General features: G+C 46.2%; 1 protein-coding gene across 3 annotated transcripts in view; it reads right to left on the bottom strand.

Annotated features, from left to right (window-relative positions):
• Positions 1–444: 444 nt before the first annotated feature.
• Positions 445–21,208, bottom strand: part of agap3 (ArfGAP with GTPase domain, ankyrin repeat and PH domain 3) — a 131,903-nt gene continuing 111,139 nt past the window's right edge. For all 3 annotated transcript variants that reach the window (XM_062527254.1, XM_062527260.1, XM_062527245.1), the window contains exons 14-18: positions 18,963–19,117; positions 18,160–18,250; positions 17,008–17,230; positions 5,639–5,894; positions 445–4,907 (exon numbers count right to left, since the gene is read on the bottom strand). In XM_062527254.1, coding sequence (XP_062383238.1) covers positions 4,680–4,907; positions 5,639–5,894; positions 17,008–17,230; positions 18,160–18,250; positions 18,963–19,117 — 953 coding nt within the window. In that variant the 3' untranslated portion in view covers positions 445–4,679. The remainder of the gene's footprint in view (positions 4,908–5,638; positions 5,895–17,007; positions 17,231–18,159; positions 18,251–18,962; positions 19,118–21,208) is intronic.

Genomic DNA, 21,208 nt, shown 5'->3' with positions numbered 1-21,208 from the left:
GGCCTGTGGATTAACAGGGAGTTTAGTCTTCTCTGCATTTCAACACCCCCCACCACCACAACACCAAGTAGGGCTCATTAGATGTCTGGACATCTCCTCTCCAGGCTATGGATCATCGAAAGCAATGAATGGCTGGCTGTTTAGTATGTTTTGATGTTGCCTACTTATTACTGAGGATTATTAGACACCTAAACCTAAAAGAACTTAATCTCCCACATATTATATCTATTTCCATATTACCAGCAGTTACACTAATGACTACCTTAAAATCAAGTTCTGGTAAATGTCTTTTACATCTTGCATACTCTGCATCTGAAGCATTTTAATGGATAGAATGGATAGAAATAAGATCTTAATTCCTGTTTCCTCACCAGGTTACAGAACGATTCTGACACTATAATAATGAAGATAATGAAGAATTAATAAACAGGAATTAAGCATCAATATGGTATAAATCATTTTTATTGGGATGGTTTAATAGGTCAATTGCCAGCCAAGCATCCAATCACACAACAGGTTACTCTCTTGCTTCTGCTTGATGTCACACTTGGAACATGGAAATGAAACACAATGGAAAATGAACCAAAAACAAAACAAAAAAGAACAAAAACAAACAAAACAATATTTACATCCTGCATTATAAATATGTCAAATGTACATCATTTTACACAAAGTACCTTAAATTGGCCAAAACTGACCAAAGAAAAGTACCTAAAACATCATTAAAAAGAGATAAACCAACCAAAGTAATGTAAAAGATACAATGTTTGAGGGAAAGAGGGCATTGCTATCTAACAGTTGAAGACAGTGCTGGTGCACCTGAAAGCATGAATGGCTGTTAGTCAGGACAAAGCTCATACCTAGAGGTCCAATTCCGTCCTATAGCAGAAACTAGCTTTCAGGTGCTGCCCCTTACACACCTCACACAAAAGGTCACTTGCCTTATATTTACCTCTGAAAAATCTCCTCTTCTCATGCTAGTGCACCCATATCTGTACATGGCAAAAGAAACTCACACAACACATTCAGACTGCTTAGGATAAGGTCCAAGGTCCTAGCTTGATATATCTACCTATATCTTCAACCAGTGATCTTTGGGGGTAAAAAAAATAACAATGACTGGAAGAGAGGGCACTTTTCTCTAACTGTGTCTAGCTAAACATGTGTAATCCATTCATGAACACAGCATTCAAGTGGAATAGTAGAAGTGGCTACAGAGCTTGCAGCCTTGTTCCCTAGTCCCACCTCTTTACATCTTGCCTACTCAGGCTTCATACATATAGATGTACTCTGAATGTTTCGTTAGACAACATAAAAGATTTCCAGAACTAGCCTTCCCATGGAAAGACTGTAGTCAGAACACGGAGGTCGGGCGAAAACACTAAGGGCACATCAAAGGTATAGCATATTGTATCTTCTAAGGGTAAAATACCATCTTTCACATCGTGTTCATTGAGGTCAAATATCTTCAGGTTCAGGTTTGTTGGTGCATTAAAAACAAATATTTTCTTTGAAGGCTTTCTGTTTGATCAACATTATGTTGAATAGCCCAATTAAACGTAATAATGATATTTAAACAACATTTGACAGGCAATGTCCATTATTTTAAAAAACAAAAAATAAAGAACAAACCTAAATGTAGAACAGGCAGTCTATTCTTAGTGACCTGTGTGTGATGCATTGAGTAAGAGGTATGTACCCACTTAGGTTTAGCTGTTGGAGAGAAAAAAAAACAACAAAAAAACTTCTTTTGACCCGTCTGCCATAATACTGCCATACTGTGTGTGACATAACAGCTCATGAAAGCGGACACGTTGAGGCTCCGGCCCAACACCGAGTGAGCTGGCATGGCTTTTGGTCGCATCGTTTAAGTCATAATGGCGCCATTACATCACGGCCTTCTTGAGCAGTTTGTTTGTTTGTTGGCATGAGCTTGTCACATCGTCTCCCTATTCGGCGTATGGCAGTGTTATGAAAGCACTTTGGTGGCCACAATAAACTCTGAGGCACAAATATCACAGATGAAAATGGTAACGAGGCCAAAAAAGGAGCTGGCAAAAGAGACAGCGAAATGACAGTTTAATTTGAACATTCACCCAACATTTTGTCTTTCTCTTTTTCATTGCCCTCCTTGTGTGCATATAGGTCATGTTATGTATGTGACATAATGACTCTGCACACACCAACTAAAAAATTTAAATAATGGTACCATGCTTAAGTAGTACCCTGGCTCTGTAAACATAAAATACTGCATGGTAAAACATCAACGACTTTGAGTAGGAGAATCTTGAAGTCTGGTTCACACAGTCGAGACCGGACCTCTGTAGACCTTGTGCTACTTGCTTAAATCCAGAAATATATCTAATGTATTATTTTTTGCTAAAAATCTAAAAATGGCTGTGTCACTCATAATGTAAGGAAAAAGCCTACAGTCACACAATGAATCAGAGAACATTCAGATCTACTGGTCAACAAAGCAATCCCAGTCCTTGTGACCAGATGAGAGCTGAAGGTCATTTCTTCGTCTGTTCTACATGATGACAAGACACTGACGTTTAGTACCTAAATGGGACTGGGTAGGTTCCCTGAATCAGGACATTAGGATAATAGTTTCAGAGGAAGGAGTCATAGCCAGTCCAGGAGGGCCACTGGGGTCTTGGGTCCACGCGACCGTGGAATGGCTGTGAGGAAAATAGGGACTTTTTACAAGAATCTGTACATAATTTTCTCCCGACTCGCTGGCTTGCGGCCATGTTGTTGTTTTTTTTTTTTTTGCTTCCCAAAGTTTTGACGTTAAAAACCACTTCCTCTCCTTGGGCCTCCGCCTCCACCTTCTCTTTCTCTCTTTCTCTCTCTCTCCGCATCTGCACTCTTCTCTGTGACACGCTCACACGTCCATGCTCACGTCCACTCACGCGCTGCTGAGGAGTGGAGAGCCGGGCAGGTCAGATGTTGTCTCAAGAGCTGAGTGATTCCGCTGGCACATTCACACGGACAGCATTCCCTGTCGTAGTGGATTTCAAAAGAACGGTAGGGATCCACGAGAGCTCCCCATCCACAAACACAAAGAGCCGGTCAAGACGAGGCTGCTTCAGTGTAATCACTAGGTATCACGCGCTTAAAGAGGCATTTGCGTGTCATCGCACTCTTCAGTCCTGTCACGGGTGGAGAGAATTCAGTGACCCCTTTGGTCATCTATATGACGCAATCAGGTTGGGTTTAATGGGGCTTTTCAAACCTGCCCTCACAGTGATCTCTAATTCCATAGTACTCCATGACTATCTTTGACCTGGTTTTTACTTCTAATATTTTTTTTACAAGTTCACTTCCTAGGGTTAGTGTTCACTGAATCCTATGTCTATACTACTGTATGATGAATCAATGAAAACTGAACTGACGGTCATTTTTTTTTTTTTAAATCCAGATTCCAATGATTCCAATGTCCAGGTGGTTCAATATTAAAGTAGTGCTGATATAAATAAGCTTAAAACGCCATTACATACACCAACCACTACTCATGTACAACACAAGGTTTTGCGCTTTGTTTTAGACTTTTAGCTGTTAAATGTAAACATCATACAGACGGGCTAAAATTGTTCACCATCAGTAAGAGGTTGAAGTAGAGGCCGAAATGGGTTCAGCAAATTTTATGCAGTTGTTGTTGACAAGATGAATATATTCAGAGGCTATTACTATCTACACATGTTATATAGACTACCCTTGGAATTCCAGTGGATTCCAGTGACCTCAAAGAGACCTACTAGGTCCCAATCTCTATTTGAAACTTAACATTAAGGATAACTTGACATAATGTCGCACTTCAAATTTTGGTTAAGTTTTAGATTTATTAGACTGATTATAGGGCACAAAGCAAGGAACATTTTTTGTGCCTAAAGTTATCAGAAAATGTCAAAGCCTTTATGAATAACGATCTATTCTCAAATCTTCAAAGGCCTGGCCTAGGCCTGGCCCAAGCCTGAGTTCTGGCGCAGTGTCTGAGAACGTCAAGCCCTGTGATTATGTCCTCACTTCCCTGTGACGGCTGTTCTTCCTGAATTTACTGGACAACGAGGTGGGCCATGAAGGTTCATCAAGTAGAGCAAACTGAAACTACACAGTGAAATCTTGATTGATCTGAGTGTGTATCGTTGTGTGTGTTTTCTCCGAGATAAAGGGAGGTCAGTGTGGCGTGAGCTTTGCAGGCATGGCCAGGACCCGGAGCTCTGGTGATGGGACCAGTGGAGACACAGCGCTCGGTGGACGGCCAACTCACTCAAGGGTCACGGACACGAGGCGCTGGCAGACGGGGCGGCCCGTCACGCTCTGCCGGGGGGGTGGGTGGGGAGACGGACGCCACAGTCACATGGGAGAGGAGACACGGGAGGGAACAGTGGTGACGAATGAGTGTACTGGCAACACTGAGCAAATGGAGACACACTCTGGCCAACGCCACGGGCCAGATGGCAGCCGAGTCTGGAACTGGGCCGGATCCACAGCAGAACCAGGCCACATCTGCTCCAGAACCTGTTGCTATCTGGGCCCTTGGACCTGGGATGGGGAGACAGCGAGGGGGGGGGGGGGGGGGGGTGGACTTGGGCACAGTATGCGAGGGAAGGGAGACACAGTCAGTCAGTGCGGGTGGGTCGGGGGGGTTGTCCTCATCCACCCCTCCGCTGGTCCTACATGATGCTGATGCTGCGGTTGAGCTCGCACTGGGCGTTGTTGTTGTTGGCGTTGGGGTTGCGGCGGGTGGCGGTGGGGGTGGGGGCCGAGGCCAGGCCCGCGCCGCTGTCGTTGGGGCAACCGTGCTGGAGGAGAATGTCGGCACACTCCTGGCTGCCCGCGCGCCGGGCGTACGACAGCGGGGTCTGGCTGCGGGCATCGCGGCTCTTCACGTCCACTCCGTACTGTCACAGAGAGACCCAAACAGACATGGGAGAGAATGGAGAGAGAGAGTGAGAGAGAAAAAGAAGGAGAGAGTGAGCGAGAGCTGTCATTGCATTCTACTCTAGCTTTTTTTTTTTTTTCAAACAGGCTGCAGTCTTGAACTGCAAAAGTTGGATAAATATATCCAATGTCACAGGATCCGTGTTTATTCATACCCAACTTTCCTCTACAAATACAGCTGAAATGAAAATCACATGTGGCCCCGAAATGTACTGTATAGAGGTATTAGGCAGAAAACTCTGGGGGAAAAAAACACTGTTAACTGCAATTGTGTGCTAATCAGAACAACGATTAAAAAAATCTACATTTCCAGTTTTTTTTAACCAGAGTATTCATTTTTAAATAGCTCCCACACTTCTTGATTAACCATGTTCATGTTCGATCTCTTATAGTCATAACTTCCTGCCTTGGCTTGTCTGTCTCTAAACATTTGCTTTGGACAGAGACTACCCAACGTCCATCCTAAATGAAGCTATGAGCCAATTTCACAGTGTCCAGGTGTCTGGCCTAGTTGATGTTAATGATGCCTTAATTGGCAGGGTAAAACATCTTCCTGTTTCTGTCTTTCCTATAGACTGAGCTGTTCCAGAGGAAGTTAGTTTACACAGTGGCGACATCTTGTGAAATAGGCTAATTGTAGCCCCATAACCTCCCCCACCCAGTGCCACCTCAGTGTTTCCCCCCCACTCACCCAGATGAGCAGCTGGGTGATGACCACGTTGGCCATGGCGCAGGACAGGTGGAGCGCGGTGCGTCCGTCCCCGTCGCCGTACGTCTCGTTGACCTCCTCCTTGGTGCCGTGCGCCAGCAGCAGCACCACCGTGCGGAGGTCGTCCTCCACCACCGCCCGCAGCAGCTGCTGGCCCAGGGGCACGTCCGACTGGGGCAGCCCCACCAGGAAGAGCTTCTGCTCGTACTTCGCCCGGATCCAGCGCTCCTTCTCCTCTCTGTGGGAGAACGCGGATGGACGACGTTACTATAATGTTATTACATATGGGCAGTTTTACAATCAGGGTATTATAAACTAGATTTAATTAATGATGATGAGGTTGTTTCAGATGTCCACTCCTACTCAACTACAGCATTAGAAATAGGAGTACGTTAGAATTGTCAATAACTAGTTGCCATGAAACAAAACAAACAAACAAACAAACATAACTAGTAATATTTAATTTGTAATGAACTAGCAATAATATTTTGCCTGGTGAAACAGAACGCTACCAATACACTGCATGTTATTGTATGTTTACATGAATTATATTGTTTGTTTCTATCTCTGAATTTCTCTTCCTGGACTTCCCAAATCAGACATTTCTAGGGCAAGTTGGGTTTTAGATGTTGGAATTGAATGTCAAAGTAAGTATGTCTCAGTTTAACAGAATTCAGTTCACCGTGGGGTTGATGGTCTAGACTACTGAGTAGCATCTAATGTGTAATGTGTGGTGTGCTCTGTACATATCAATTGGAAAAAACAACAAAACAACATCAACAAAGTTCAGCATCAACAGAGCAATGATAACTACCAAACTTAAAAAAAAGAAGAATACAGTCCCAGTCTTTACTCAAAGGAGCCCAACAATGTGGGGGCACCTTTACCATGACGGATGGCACAGCGGATCCCCGCGGGCCCGGAGGCACCGGGTGAGGCCTAAGAGGCATTTAAGGGTAATTTCTGCATGCCGTCGCCTCCGGCTGCCCGCGGGCGGTTAGCCTCAGCAGCGGGAGGGTTAACGTCTCGCCGGCTATCTAAAGGTTACACATTGTGAACAGCATGTCTGCGCTGGACAATACAGGAGGGGAGCATGTTTTTTATCGCCGCTGTCAGGCCTGTCAGTCCATACGGCAGGATCGCCCCCTCCACTTGCACCACAAAAGAGCCCACTTCAAACTGGCCCCACAACTCCCTGGAGGGGGAGGTGGTGTGTGTGTGTGTGGGGGGGGGTAGATGGTGGGCAGCTCGCCCGATCGAAGCTGCTGAATGAAGCTGAAAGAGAGGAGCGACGAGCGGCACAAGAATGGAAGTCAAACTCTGGCTCTCTATCAGACGCCTCTCCTCCTGTAGTATCTAATGGTCTCCATCTTGAACTTCTCCCCCTACCACCCTCCCCCCCTCCACTAACCATCTCCTGGCTTCTTTTGGCTCCCGTTTACTCCAAGCGCAAAATGAGGCGCCCGCTGCAAATCGATAGGCCGGGCCGAGCATGCTCAGTGCGTGGCTGACCTGGCGACCTCTCCCGAGCTGTGTGATAAGGGAAGCAGAAAGGCGCCGTTGTTTGGTCTTCTCGGGTGAGTGACAGAGAGACGGGGCTCAAGCTGATACCAGCAAAGAGCCCCAGCACGGTGGATGACAGGCTTCCCCCAGAGACCCCAGTCCGGCTGCCAGAGAGCCATCAGCCCCACACTGGAGCTCAGCATCACCCACCAGCACAAAGCAAACATGGAAAGAAGGGGGGTGGAGGGGTAAAAATAAAAAAATACGAAATAAAAACTTCAAATATTAAACAAAAAGCTGCGTTAGTCAGTGGATTTCTCAAATGAGCTGCTCTGAGCGGGCTTCTACTTTGTGGCTCCAGGGTCACAGAAAAACCACAAAATCAAACAGAGCGCTAACCACATTGCAATTACAGCAGAGGAGACTGGTGGGACAATGGGCGCTTAGATGGAGCCACTTGTACTCATTATGCTCCCGATGATGGGCGATAGCTTGCCAAAGCTGCGATGGCTCTGTGCATGGAGATGGTCCCAAACTAATATGTCACCTGCCAAGACCACTCAAAGCAACCCTCCATCTTTGCTAGCGAGAGAGGAGAGAAGAGGAGAGAAAGAGAGAGAGAGAGAGCGAGAGAGAGAGAGAGAGAGAGGAAAAGGGCAGCATCATGAGTGGAGATGAAAAGAGGAAGGGTAAGCGTGATGAGAGAGGGAGGTGGGAGAGAGAGGATGAACACAAGGCTGACCGTCTCCATTGATGCTACCTACAGGAGTTAATTATTTCTGTAGTGCGGTAGGGTAAGAGGGCCTTTGTCACCACTAAACTGAGGATTTCACGGAGTCGCAACACAAAAGCCATTAAGCAGCTTGGTGATTCAAGTGAAGATGTAGCTAATGATAACGTTGGCTTCTGCTCCAGATTAGGCTAGTTTTCACTTCTTGGTGCCACTTTTCCGTCTGAAAGAACTGCATTGTGTCATTTTTTAAAATGCACGTTGTGCAATGATCAACACCCCCCCCCCCCCCCCAATAGCTGCATCCAACAGGTGGTTAGACAAAACAGATGGGAGTCCCCATCTCCGACAGAGGGGACAGATTTTGCACAGTTGAGCTGGCGGTCGTTGAGTAGGTATGAGTGGGAGTGAATGAGGACGGCTATTCTCTCCAGTCTAAATGATCTGCCTTAGAAGGCTCTGCGACGACAACACAAAAGCTCTGCTGCGGCCGTCGTCGGTGCGTTTGCCAGACGTTTTACAGACGTTTTACAGCTTTGCTTCCTCCATCAAATCCCGGTCACTCATTATGGACGCTCAAGGCTGCGGGGGAACTGAATGGACTCCGAACAGCGTCGACTGCTCCGCAAGGAGCGGGCAGGCCTCCACCTCCTCCACCCTCCGCCTTCTCCCCAGGCTTCCTCCTCTCATTCTTCTCCTCTCCTCTCCTCTGCGGAGCCCGCCTGAGAGGGCGACTGAGGGAGCTTATCGCACGATGATCGCTTTATTAGGATCAAATGCTCGGAGAATGGCAAAGGAAGTGGTCGAAGACAGAGCCGAGAGATTTAGGTCATTCTTTTGGGGGAGGTTGTTGTTGTTTCAAACCTTAGCCCCCCCCCCCCCAACCACCACCACTCCTGAATTAGATTCTTTAGGAGAGAGGGAGGAAGACAGGGGTGGGGGTTTGCAGCTGAGAGCTGACAGGAGTTAAATGAGGCAGAAAGTTAGTGTTAAAGACGAACAAAAAGAAAAGGGGGTCTGAAAGCCATTAAAGATGGTGACGGGGAGGCCAGGGAAGAACTCTTGTTCCCTTTTTCATGCCAACTTTCTCCAACATGCGATTCCCTGCCGCTCCGGGCCTCCGCCACGACGTTTCCCCACAACTTCAAATCGAGTGTATCTTTCAAGACGGGGATTAAAAAAAAAAAGAATAAATAACAGACAGAGAGTAAAACAAAATGGCAACAATCTCCCCCTCATCTCCAGAGAGAGGCGAGTCTGGCTGGGTCTGGGTCTGTGGCGGCGGCGGCAGCAGCTCGAGTTGCTTGGCTGCTGCCACTTGAAAGGTGGCGTGTAAAGGAGAGGAAGTGAGCTGATAATCCCGCCTCGGTCCTTTTGTTTGAAATGGAGACCCAATCCAAACACAGGGCCAACGCAAGGCTGGCGGGGCGAGGGGTGTGTGTGTGTGTGTGTGTGTGTGTGTGTGTCTGTGTGTGTGTGAGGGGGGGGGCTAGTTTGGTGGGGGCAGTGGCGGGGAGCGAAAACCGAGAGGCTTGAAAAGACACTTCCTCTCGGCAGGAAGAAGAAAAATAAAATCAGGAGGATTTAGCATGTCAAAAGCGGGAGGAGAGAGGGAGAGGGAGGGGGAGGGGGCGAGGGGGGTGGAAAGACGAATGAGATAGAGAGAGGACTTTCTCCACAGGGGACCGTATTCAGGAAGCCCAGGCCGATGGCATCCCTCCACACACACCAATAGACAGATTCTCTCTCACACACACCCTCTCACAGTCCGCCAAACACTGGCAAACACATGCAGGCATATGTACACACACACACCACACACACACACACACACACACACACACACACACACACACACACACACACACACACACACACACACACACACACACACACACACACACACACACACACACACACACACACACACACACACACTATTGAACATACTTGTCCAGAGCACGAGGTTGCTTAGAGGACAGCAGAGGACTTTAGAGAGGGGACGTTTCAAAGGGACTCTTGAGGGCTTTTTTTCGCTGGCAAAAATAAGCAATTTGTTGTGCTGGATGTCCACCAGAGCCAGATTTTTCCTCTTACTGAATATAACTAAAAAACATCTGACCATTAGACCCCCATCTCTCTGGTCCCTCTGCTCTTGCAAGTGTATCAGTGAGTAATAACTAAAATGACAGGTGTGTAAGACATTTTCCTTTGCACAACTATCCCCGAAACCAGCGGAGGATAATGGAAGTCATTCTTTCCTCACAATGACACAATTTAAGGGACTCTGTGGAGCAGAAAAAGCACAATTAAACCCTGTCCATTCACCTCCTCAAAGCGTCCGAGGGGTCAGTTTCAGTTTTTAGTCACTGCTTTTGTGGGACCCTTTGTAAGCCGCTCCCTCCCAATTCTACAGAAGTGGCGTAGTGACCTCAACCTAATTAAGTGGCGAATGGCAGAATGATTCTCCAAGGCCGGCCCACGGAGTCAGGAACACATGACTGCCTCCCAATAAAGAGGAACAAACAAGAGATAATTAGTCAGGCCTGAAGGACACAGGCAAACAGGGATTTATGGCCCAAAGTGCAGGCGAGACCAGGGAGGAGGAGCTGAGGGCAATCAGCTGACCATGGGCAACCAATCAAATCCCTTCCCCCACGAGAAAAAGACAGAAAAGGAGAGAGAGAGGGTGTGTGTGTGTGTGTGGGGGGGGGGGGGGGGGGGGGTAGACACCTTTTCTTTCTCACCAACAAACACACACAGTCACAAAACAAAAACACAAAACCCTCCCTGACTTCACCCTCCCAACGAAGACATCAAACAGGAGCCCAAGAGAGAGGGAGGAGGAGGCGGAGAGGAGAGCAAAGGGGAGAGAGAGGCAGGGGAGGGCAGGGGAATCAAACCAACCCTCCCAGCAAGGGGTGGCCAGCTTGTATAAGAAAGCAGATTCCCATGCAGCTAGCAATACAGTCCACCCTGAGAGACCAAGAGAAAGAGAGAGAGAGAGAAAGAAAGAAAGAAAGAGGGAGAGAAGAGTGAGAGAGAGAAAGAGAAAGAAAGAGAGAGAGGCCCAGTGCTTCAAAGGTTGCTAAGAAATGAAAGTGATGAGCTGACGACAGTAAAAATTCATTATAAAGCCTGACACAGTCAACAGGGTGTCTTTTAAAGCTGTTTCCATGAACTGTGTTAGTACTTAGCCGGCCCTAATGCCGGCCAGTGATAAAGGGGACACGTCTTGTTGGTTACTGAGAGTGAGAATACTCTGATGAATCGAAATGTATGAAAATCACCTCAGAAGGTTTCAAACGGCTATAGCTTCATCATTAACTATTTATTCATTAACACAAGCCAAGACTACATTTCCACTGCTCCCTGATTAATGACCACCTACACAACACAAAACCCCACTGGCTTCTGCACGTTTATGCACACTACAAGAGGCAATTAAGGGGAACATCTTCAATGCATGTTTTGCAAAAAAATAACTATGTATTATAGTCAGATTTAGGCATATAAAAAAAGACCTGCTTAAAAAGAAAAGACATATAGAAAAATATAATATCATATTTACACCCAGTCTTAAAAAGGCAAGTTCTGCACACAACAACCTAATCACCGATCTGCTTTCTACACTGTGCCATGCGGTGGCAGAGCCGCTGTGCCCTGACCGTGTGAAGTGTGCTCAGAGAGAGGCTCTGGCCAGCTCTGGGGACTGGCCCTGTTGCTGAAAAGCGCTCTGCCATTTATCCAAATTAAATACGCCCCCCTCTGCTGGGGCTCCTGGCAGTGCCAGCTGCTCTGATAGGGCCCTCGGAGGGCAGGGCAGCACCCTCACCTGGAGGGTGAGGGCAAGCCAGGGCCATGGGGGGGGTTGTGTGGGTCAACACAGACCTGGCTCTGCCAAGCAGTCTGGCTCTGGCTCCATCAGCATAGCACAGCACTCAGGGCTGTTCAGAGCCTTCTGCCCAAGAGAGCCTCAGTGCTTTTGGTGGCTTTTTTTTTAGCGGTAGCAACAGGATTCCGTGGCAGAACAAAGCTGAGGTCCTTTGGCGTGTTTCTACTGGTCAATTTTAGATGAGCTTTATCCAAATCCCGGGAGATACATCTAGCTAATTACAATATTCTAGAACTGACCACAAATAAACTGTGGGGCAATGAAGACTTTTAGTCAAGGCTAAAACCCTAACCACCTCTATATATACATCAAAGTCCAACAAAATTCAGCACCATCCAATAAAATTAACACTGGGGGTGGAATGGTTTAAAAAAAAAAAAAAAAAAAAAACTGTAGTGGAAATACCGGGTCAGTGGTTTCTGCCTTGATTTTTTTTCTGTAACTGCAGCGTTCCAAAATTCCATTGGCAGCGCTGAGACAGATCATTAGCAGGAGACCACTACATATCAGCATGCTATTCATTTGGAAATCAGCCCCGGCCTATGATATCAACATCTGATAGACAGACCCGAAATTAGCACTCATTCACATTGAAAGCCAAAATCACGGGTCTGTAATGATAATGACCACAATGAATACTATACATCTGATGGTTATCAGCATACATGTAGGACTGATGCAGATGATTCTGCACACTATGGATGGTACAGCAGACACAGTTCAGTTTAAGTAGACTACCATGATTCACTTTTGAATGGACACATCTGTATTCTCTGTTAAAGCGTGTAAATGGTCAAAGGGCCACTGCACATTTTTCTGATGTCATCCTACAGTACGGTTGCTGAGAGACTATTGAGTTGACGGTCATATCACACACACATACACCTCAACATATAACATGCATTTTGCCTGCATCTGTGTGTGTGTGATCATATCATCTCTGTATGTGTGTGAGTTGGTATATATACTGTATATATATGTGTGTGTGTGTGTGTGTGTGTGTGTGTCAGAAAGAGAGAGAGAAACAGTAAAGTGAAGCGAAAGAGAGGGAGAGAGGAGGAAGGGAGCATGTGTGTGTTTGCATCTACAGCATTTAGAGACACTGAGGTAAAGATGGCAGTAGGCTCAGGCGAGGGAGGGGTATGGGGGGAGAGGGGAGGAGGAGGAGGAGGAGGAGGAAGAGGAAGAGGAGGAGGAGGAGGTTAGTGGTGTGATTCATTTTTATTAGCCGGCGAGGCCCTGCGGGGGGGCGACGCAGTGGCAAATTATTTCTGAAACAAAGTGGAGGATAGTAGGTCCTCATCAGAGCTATTACCTGCCCTGGCCAAGGGGCAGGCAGCGAGCGGCACAGCGGCCCGACAGCTGAGGAGAGGCCACATGAGGGATAGCCGTCCACCTCTGCCCAGCGCTCCGGGACATCTCACCCCTGATGAGGGGGGGGGGGGGGGGGAGAGAGAGAGAGAGAAAGGGAGGAGAACAGAGGGAAAGAAAGAAGATAGAGGGATGGAGGGAGTGGGGGTGTAATACAGTGAGAAAGAGGGAGAAAAAAGGAGAATAGAGGGAGGGAGAGGGCTGCTCTGCATTCCATATGTGGCACTTTATTTATTTATTAATAAGGGAGGGGAAAAATGACCTTTGAAAATGTATTTTTAAAAACTGAACCAATTGCACATCCTTACAGGTACTTACAAGTACAATATAAGGCATGTGTGTGTTACATGAATGTGTGTTACATACATATCTCCTTTTTATGTGTCTTTGTTTTTACACTCCAGTCACTACATTCCAGTGGTCTGTCTACTCAACTGCATTTACTATACAGATCTACTAACTACATTTCAGTGATGAAGATGTAACACAACAGATAAAGGTCCAAATACCAGTGGATCAAATACTGATTACAAATCAAAGATTGATCATACAGATTGGTTTACTGGAGTCTTGTCTTTTGTCATTTTCTCTTTACCACTGCTCATCTCATTATGATCCCTCAGACTTGTCTAGTGTGTGTATAAAATTAAATAAAATAGCTCAAGCTAACAACCTCCAGAAGCTACAACTTACATGCTGTTCACACACTGATGCTTCAGTATCAATGTCAGAATTTAATGTATATTAATACATCAGTCCCGAGGGACCAATCCAATTGTAACTACTCTCTGCTGCTAATACTACACAATATTGAGAACAGGTGTGTATGAGGTTCTGCATCCCTGTGTGTGTGTGTGTGTGTGTGTGTGTGTGTGTGTGTGTGTGTGTGTGTGTGTGTGTGTGTGTGTGTGTCAGTGTATGTTTGTTACTGTAGGTGTGAGTGAGTGATTGACAGAGAGACTGAGAGGGGGGGGGAAGAGAGAGTGAGAGAGAGGGAGGGAGAACGAGAGAGAGAGAGAGAGAGATGTGGGGGGAGGTATGAGGAAGTACAGACCGTGTACACTCTGAGTACAGCAAGCCTTCCAACTCTGCTAGTGGAGAGCTCCCTCCCCACTCTCCCCACTCTCCCCCCTCTCGTCTGCATGCCAGGCAATTAGAGGTGGAGTGCAAACATGACAACTGCCAAGCGCTAATTAAAACGACAACTCCCCTTCAATATGCTGACTGCAAAGACTCACAAAGCTTTGCCTGAGCTTCTACACCCCCCCCCCCCCCTTTCCCGCCATCCTCTTGCCCAATTGGGACCCAACAACTGCCATCCAGAGAAGGCATAACTTTGGTTAATTTTTTCAACCTTCCCATAAAGATTTATGGCTTTCAAGGGGTTTATGACACACAATGTGTAAATATGTCTCCCTGATGAATGGCCTGAGAAGGAGCTGGTTCGATTAATGCAGCAGCACATTAGTCCGTAACAGACAGATCGCACACTTCTTAAATCAGTCGAAATCCACCCTTCAATAACCCCAATTACAAATTACTCAGGATTAATGGTGCAACGATCAATTGCGAGCTTATAAGTGTTGCTTATTTACGGAGCAATATGAAATGGGTTCAATAGCTAGACCTGGGAGGCAGACACAAAGGTAGCTGTGCTCCAATAACAGATAAAGTATTTCACTGTCGCTGCGTTGACGGCGTTATTCTATTGGCATTGATCCAATCGCGACAGCTCTTCTTTGACTGAAGGACAGCAATATGGTCTAGTTATCTTTTCTTTATCGCCTCTGTAGAATTCTAATTTAGCTCTTAAAAATGGAATAAATGCAGGAACTAAATTCAAGAATTTCCAGTCCATTCAAAATCCACACTTCACAACACACTATAACACTGAAATTGTGTATTTAATTTAGCACTTGTAAATAACTTTTTTTTTTTTTTTTAAATCATCGTGCATTATCACAGGAACAAGAATTGAAAACCGCTAAACCAATCTAGTGGATGGATGACTTCAACTCAATTTAAGAGAATAGGAGGGAAACTATTCTAGCAGGAGACATTCAATCAGAATTGGGGGACACGTTCGGGCAGTTACTGAATCGTTGAAATGAGGTGTCAGTGGTGTTTATTAAAGGATGCGTTTGAATGCGAGGCCCTCACCCATCCTGAAGCCGCCACATGTCACCACGGTGACAAAATTAAAACCATGTGCCTATGCATACCCGATGAGATAGCAAAATTTCATTTATAACGGGGAGCTTGGGCGGCCTGCTGAAGAGCTGAGCCCAGCCTCATTTGACATATCCGCCTGCAAAGTTGCAGAGGTTTGAGAGTATGCTGGAGATTTGGGATAAAAATTAGTGAGGCACCAAAAAAAAACCAAAAAAAAAAAAAACCCTACTCTATAAAACAGCACTACGGTATTAAGTTCCACGGGAATAAGTCTTATGCTAAGGAGAGTTATATTGCGGTGAGCTTCACCGTCGTGAACAGTGACGATACTAAAGGACAGAACCATGCCTTCACGTCCTGTCTGCTTTCCAACTAAATGTAGGCTCGAAGGTCCATCTATACTATATACACCTCTTAAGCCAGACTTTGACACATAACATCAGCTAGCTACTTTTTCTTGGCTTGGTGTCTATGTGACTCGGCACACAGGGCGGTAGAGTGGGTGGGTGTTGGGAGAGATCAGATTTTCCTGACAATGAAAAACATTCCCTCCTCAGGCGCTGCGGTGGAGCTGACAAGTGAAGTGTGAGGTGGGGGCATGAGGGGGTGGGGGTGGGGGTGGGTGTATATCAGCATCAATAATCTTTCATCAAGTCAGAAGCGCTCCACACCAGCCCAGGAACCATTCAATAGATAACTGGGAGCCTTCACTCCGGAGAACGTGAGAGAGAGCGAGAGAGAGAGAGAGAGAGAGAGAGAGAGAGAAAGAGAGAAAGAGAGAGAGAGAGAGAAAGAGAGAGAGATGACACCCATTCAAAGAGAGGATGAATCACAGAGGGCAGAAATGTCTCCTCGGCGCACAAGCACTTACAGGCCAATCAGAATCCATCTCTCAGATCCACTTCTGGTTCTGGTCACACGCAGAACCGGGTGCTGCTGGTTTCACCTGCTCCATACGGCACGCGCTTTATCATCATCTACTGCTGCAGCAGAGCCTCTCTCCCTGTCTCTGTCCTCTGTATCTCTCTCTCTCTCTCTTTCCCTCTCTCTCTGTCTCTCTCTTTCTGCTCTGTGATGGGAGGAGGATGTGTGGAGTGCTTCTGACTTGTGGAAGCTGGCCGTGTGCTGGGGCTGCTTGTAATTAACGACACCATTACAGTGCTAAAGTGAACCCCTGGAGGGGCCCCGCCACAGGGGCCTGAATGGCCCTGTCACATATCCATCAGGCGAGCAGAGCCCATCCATCTGCCCCACCCCCACCCCCTCCCCCACCCCCTTCCCTGCTCCGGAGGACAGCAGTGACCACAGTCGTCACTGCCAGGCACTCGTTTTAGGATGAGGCCAATCTCTCACAGCGTCACGGATGTCTTTGTGGCATTGTAAGTGTGGCAGTGCATCTGGGGAACGTGCCGGGAGGATTCCCCCTTGCGTTTTTGAATTCAGATACGGCTCTGCCAAGTGTGGGCTAGGAGGGCAGGGCTAAGGTGCTGTGTCTGTGAAAGTCTGTAGCTGTGGAGAATGATGGGAGGTGTGGGGCAGATGTGGTAACATTGTACAAAGTGTCAGGTTATAGTCTGGTGGAAGAGATGATGATGATGATGATGACTGATATATGAAACATTAACTCATCCCTTTAGCACACACACACACACACACACACACACACACACACACACACACCTGGTGCAGTCTGAGCCTGGCTTGGTGTAGTCGTCCAGGGCGCCCTCCCACACGCTGTTGGCCATGGCGTTGCCGATGGCAGCCATGACCATGCTGAGCTCCACGGGCCAGTCGTCCAGGTCCAGGGAGCGCACGCGCGACAGGTGGGTGCCCAGGTTACGGTGGATCCCCGAGCACTCGATGCAGATCAGAGCGCCCAGGTTCAGGCTCGCCCAGTCGGGGTCTGTAGAGAGAAGGGTCCAATCAGATCAAGCAATGTCAAGACACGCAAAAAATTACAAGAAATTTAGCCATTTGAACACTTAGGGCCAGATGTACTCACAATTTTGCTCCCACTTCAGGCATATTTGTTTTGCAATGTGCGCAGAAAAACATGGCGAGGTATGCACAAACAAGCCGCGCTGCGGTAAAAGCGCAGACTGCCTGTCGCGAGAATTGAAAATAGCATTTGCATGGCATGCTGTGCTTTTACATGGGAGGGGAAGTGTAAAATGTGCCTAATTAGCTATTCCCCTGTACGTACGCAGGGGTAAAAAAAGGTATTAACCCAGTGACATTTGTTACCAGTTACGGTTACATTTGTCAATAAGAGACACTTTCAAAGACAACAGAATCACTATTCAGAACACTTTCGTTGGCCTTTCGAACGTCTTACTTTCACGTCATCCATTTAAACTTTCCTACTTGCTAGATTTGAAAAATCTTCCAGCCTACGCCCACAAGTTTGAGTAGAACTACTGCTCTTCATTAATTCCCTGCTTGTTAACATCTTACCATGTATTGTATTATTTCATGATTGCTAAACATTTGATTCCTTTTAATGTGGTCATCAGTTAACTTCATTGAACTGCGTTTGTGATTGAAGTATGCAAGGTTTGGTTGAGAACATTGGCAAACTGTGGTAGGGGGTGGAGTAAGGCACTGATTACACGATGAACTGCAGGTTTGATAAATACCACGAAAATTGAACAATCACAGCACGCGCTTTCGGCGGGTTGGCCAGGACACTGATAACTCTAAGTTTGCAAATGTATGTACATCTGGCCCTTAGTGCCCAGTTTACAACAGAAACATGAAAATAAAATCATGCAGCCGTTTTCTGATTTTTTCAGACGTTTTGAGAGTAAACGGCATAAATCCAGGAGGACTTACTGGGGGCGTCACAGTCCACACAGAAGCTGTTCCCCCTCACGTTCCTGATGGACTGGATGGCCACAGCATCACTCTGGCTGCCTAACCGTGACTGCAAACAGAGACAGAGGGTCATGGTGTATGAGAGGGGGAATAAAGACAAGGGAAGGGAAAGTGAGACAGAAGGAAAAAGAGAAGGAGAGAGACAGACAGAGAGAGTGAGAGAGAGAGAGAGACAGAGAGAGAGAGAGAGAGAAAGAGAGAGTGTGTGAGAGAGAGAAGGCACTCGAAGCTCAGAGGGATGAAAGACGACAGGACTATGAAACCCCAACTCGAGGCACGTTTCCACGGCAACTCCCTTGCTTGTCGGCTCCAATAAGAGCTATCCCACGCTGCACTGCTTCCATCACCTCCATCACGCAGGTGGCGGGAGAGCGGAAGAGCGAGTGAGTGGGAGAGCAGGAGGGGGTGAGAAAGAGTGAGGGCAGGAGATAACTCCCCAGGTCTACGGATGCACGCGTCGAAAATGTAATCGCCAAGCTACTGTATAATTAACATCTGCAATAATAATCATAACAGCAGCAATATCATTAAATATTAGCCATTAAACAGCGGACAGCTTGGATGATTCTCAATCTCCTGCTAACTCTTTTACGGTTCATAATTGAATATGTAATAGATTACTGAGAAAAATATAACTGTCCTGGGGTGAGAGACACACTTAACCATTTAACCGTTTTACGTTGCATTTGTTCAACGTAATTGGAGAACAGCCGTTCGGTGAGAGGGCTACGTACTGTATGCCTTTTGTTTGTGCGGTTTACCTTGTTTTTGCTGCTCTCGCAGGACTGTAGGCTGGCAAAGATCTGGCTCTCGATGGCTGTTACCCATAATTCCCTCTCCTCAAACGTTGACGCCTCAAAGTGCCACATCTGTCCGGTGAGTGACACAATGACGAACTCGAATGACTCCTCTTGCTCTGAAACACACCAAGAGAGAAACACAGACTTTTGATGAGTAAGAACAATAGAAAATGTATGTACACAATGTTAATTGATTTGCAGAAATATGTTGCGTTATGTTATTGCACTCATTCAAGCAAATGTTAGCTCCAATTAGGCCTCTGCAAATAGCACTCTCAAATAGCGACCAGGACCAAACATTAAAAGTTTGCCATCAGTCATACATCCTCCAAACTATCAACTCTCTCAAAGCAGAAACAATGTTTTTTTTTTTTTTTACGACTGAATACATAAAATAAAATAAAATAAAATATAATAAAAATAGATGAGCACAAACTCCCAGGGTCTGAGTGTAAATGTTCCTGTGCATCATCAAGCCCAAGTCGTTCAGGATGTAAATACCGCCATTACAAAAGCTCATTCCATTAGCGCTCAGCCTCATTAAGGGATGCGGTCTGACCAGGAGATAATGCAGGTTAATCATTCAGGTCACCGCCGTAACCGGCACCAGGGAGGTAAGGGAGGTATTTAGTGTTTGTGTTTCGGAATGGCACACGGAGGAATTCGGCGAAGATTAGATTGGCTTCTGAGTGCCATTAATGTGAACTGAACCATTACTGTATACGCGTGTAGGCTATGTGGTGTCAGGACACTGAAGTGCCCAACTAAGATACAGAGATCAGCGTCAGTACACGGTCAACATACCACAGTGTGGTAGGACCAGATCTGTAGGATCTAGGACACTGTGGATGAATCCAAACATAAACATCCAGTTATGACTGACTCAAATGATGGACAAAGTTAGCTTGTCGACCACTACCATTCCAAAGGCTCCCAGCACTCATTTTTCCTCATACTTAATTGCTGCCTTGCAGTAGAAACGATTACTGAGTGCTAATTATGTCATGATGAGTTTTTTTTTTTTTTTAAATCAACACTTTTTTCTTCGACGACATTACAAACACACACATGAAAACAAATAAATAGAAAACAAGACCTTTGCAAGAAGACAAGAGGACAAACTCAAAACTAAATCCTCCCACAGCGAGGCCACCCTGGCCGGGCCCTGATTGCTGTCCGGCTGTGGACAGCTGACGGATGAGCTGATGTGTACTCAGAGGGGCCTTTGTGGAGCGCCACCTCTCCAGGCAGAAAGCAATAATCCAATTAGCTCGACAGCATCTTCAATGAAGTGATTTACCCATGGATATTGACCGCCGCTCAGGAGATCCATACGGCAAACATGAGTCTGTATTTAATATCACGTCTGCAGAGAGTTACAGTCCTGAACGGCTACTGTGTGGAGAAATGGGGGATGTCCCTGAGATGGTCTAACAGGATGTGAAGAGGAATACAGGCCTCTGATGCTTATTCGTCTTACAAAATGTCAGGCGCTGAAATGCAAATGTTGTAAAACTATTGTATTCGCCCATTTCACACACTGAAAGAGGAAGGGTGGAAATAATCCACTATCAAATAACACATACTAAAATTAAAACACAACAAATCAGGGCACTCTGCTCAATAGAAAGACAACAGCTATTTTAGAAAACCTCTCTGGATTTTATCTATAAATCAATCTAATTGCGATCACTCAGATTCATTTGCGGGCAACCCTAAAGTATAGAGTTAAACTCAGAGGAAAAGGCCCTTTAAAATCTCACATTTTCAGCCTGGACTTAATTATCTGCTTTTTCCTCAGAGTCCCATGATTACACAGTTATGAATCTGAACAAAGTAAATTACTTCGTTGGCTGGTCAGACGGCAAATTGGAGTCATTAGAACAGGTAATTTCAAATCACAATTCTTCTGGGGAAAGAAAATTGTACATCAGGGCAAAGGAATGAGAAGATCTACTAATGGAATACGCCTTCATCCTACGCTGTATACGATGCGTCTCTGCGGATTACACACACTTACACACACACATATGTAACCTGTACAAATAGATCAACTGCACTTCCTTTGTCTTCTGTCCATTTCCATTAATGTCAATATCAGAGCATCAAAATGAGATGAACTGATATGAGTGTTCAACCGCACTGCTGGCTATACTGGCCATGATCAATTCTGGCCAAATAGAAATGGCAATCTACTACACCATTAG

The sequence above is a fragment of the Sardina pilchardus genome, chromosome 2, assembly GCF_963854185.1.
Source record: "Sardina pilchardus chromosome 2, fSarPil1.1, whole genome shotgun sequence".
Lineage (NCBI taxonomy): Eukaryota > Metazoa > Chordata > Actinopteri > Clupeiformes > Clupeidae > Sardina > Sardina pilchardus.
The sequence above is the reverse complement of the archived record's forward strand: the minus strand, read 5'-3'. Positions and strand labels throughout refer to the sequence as shown.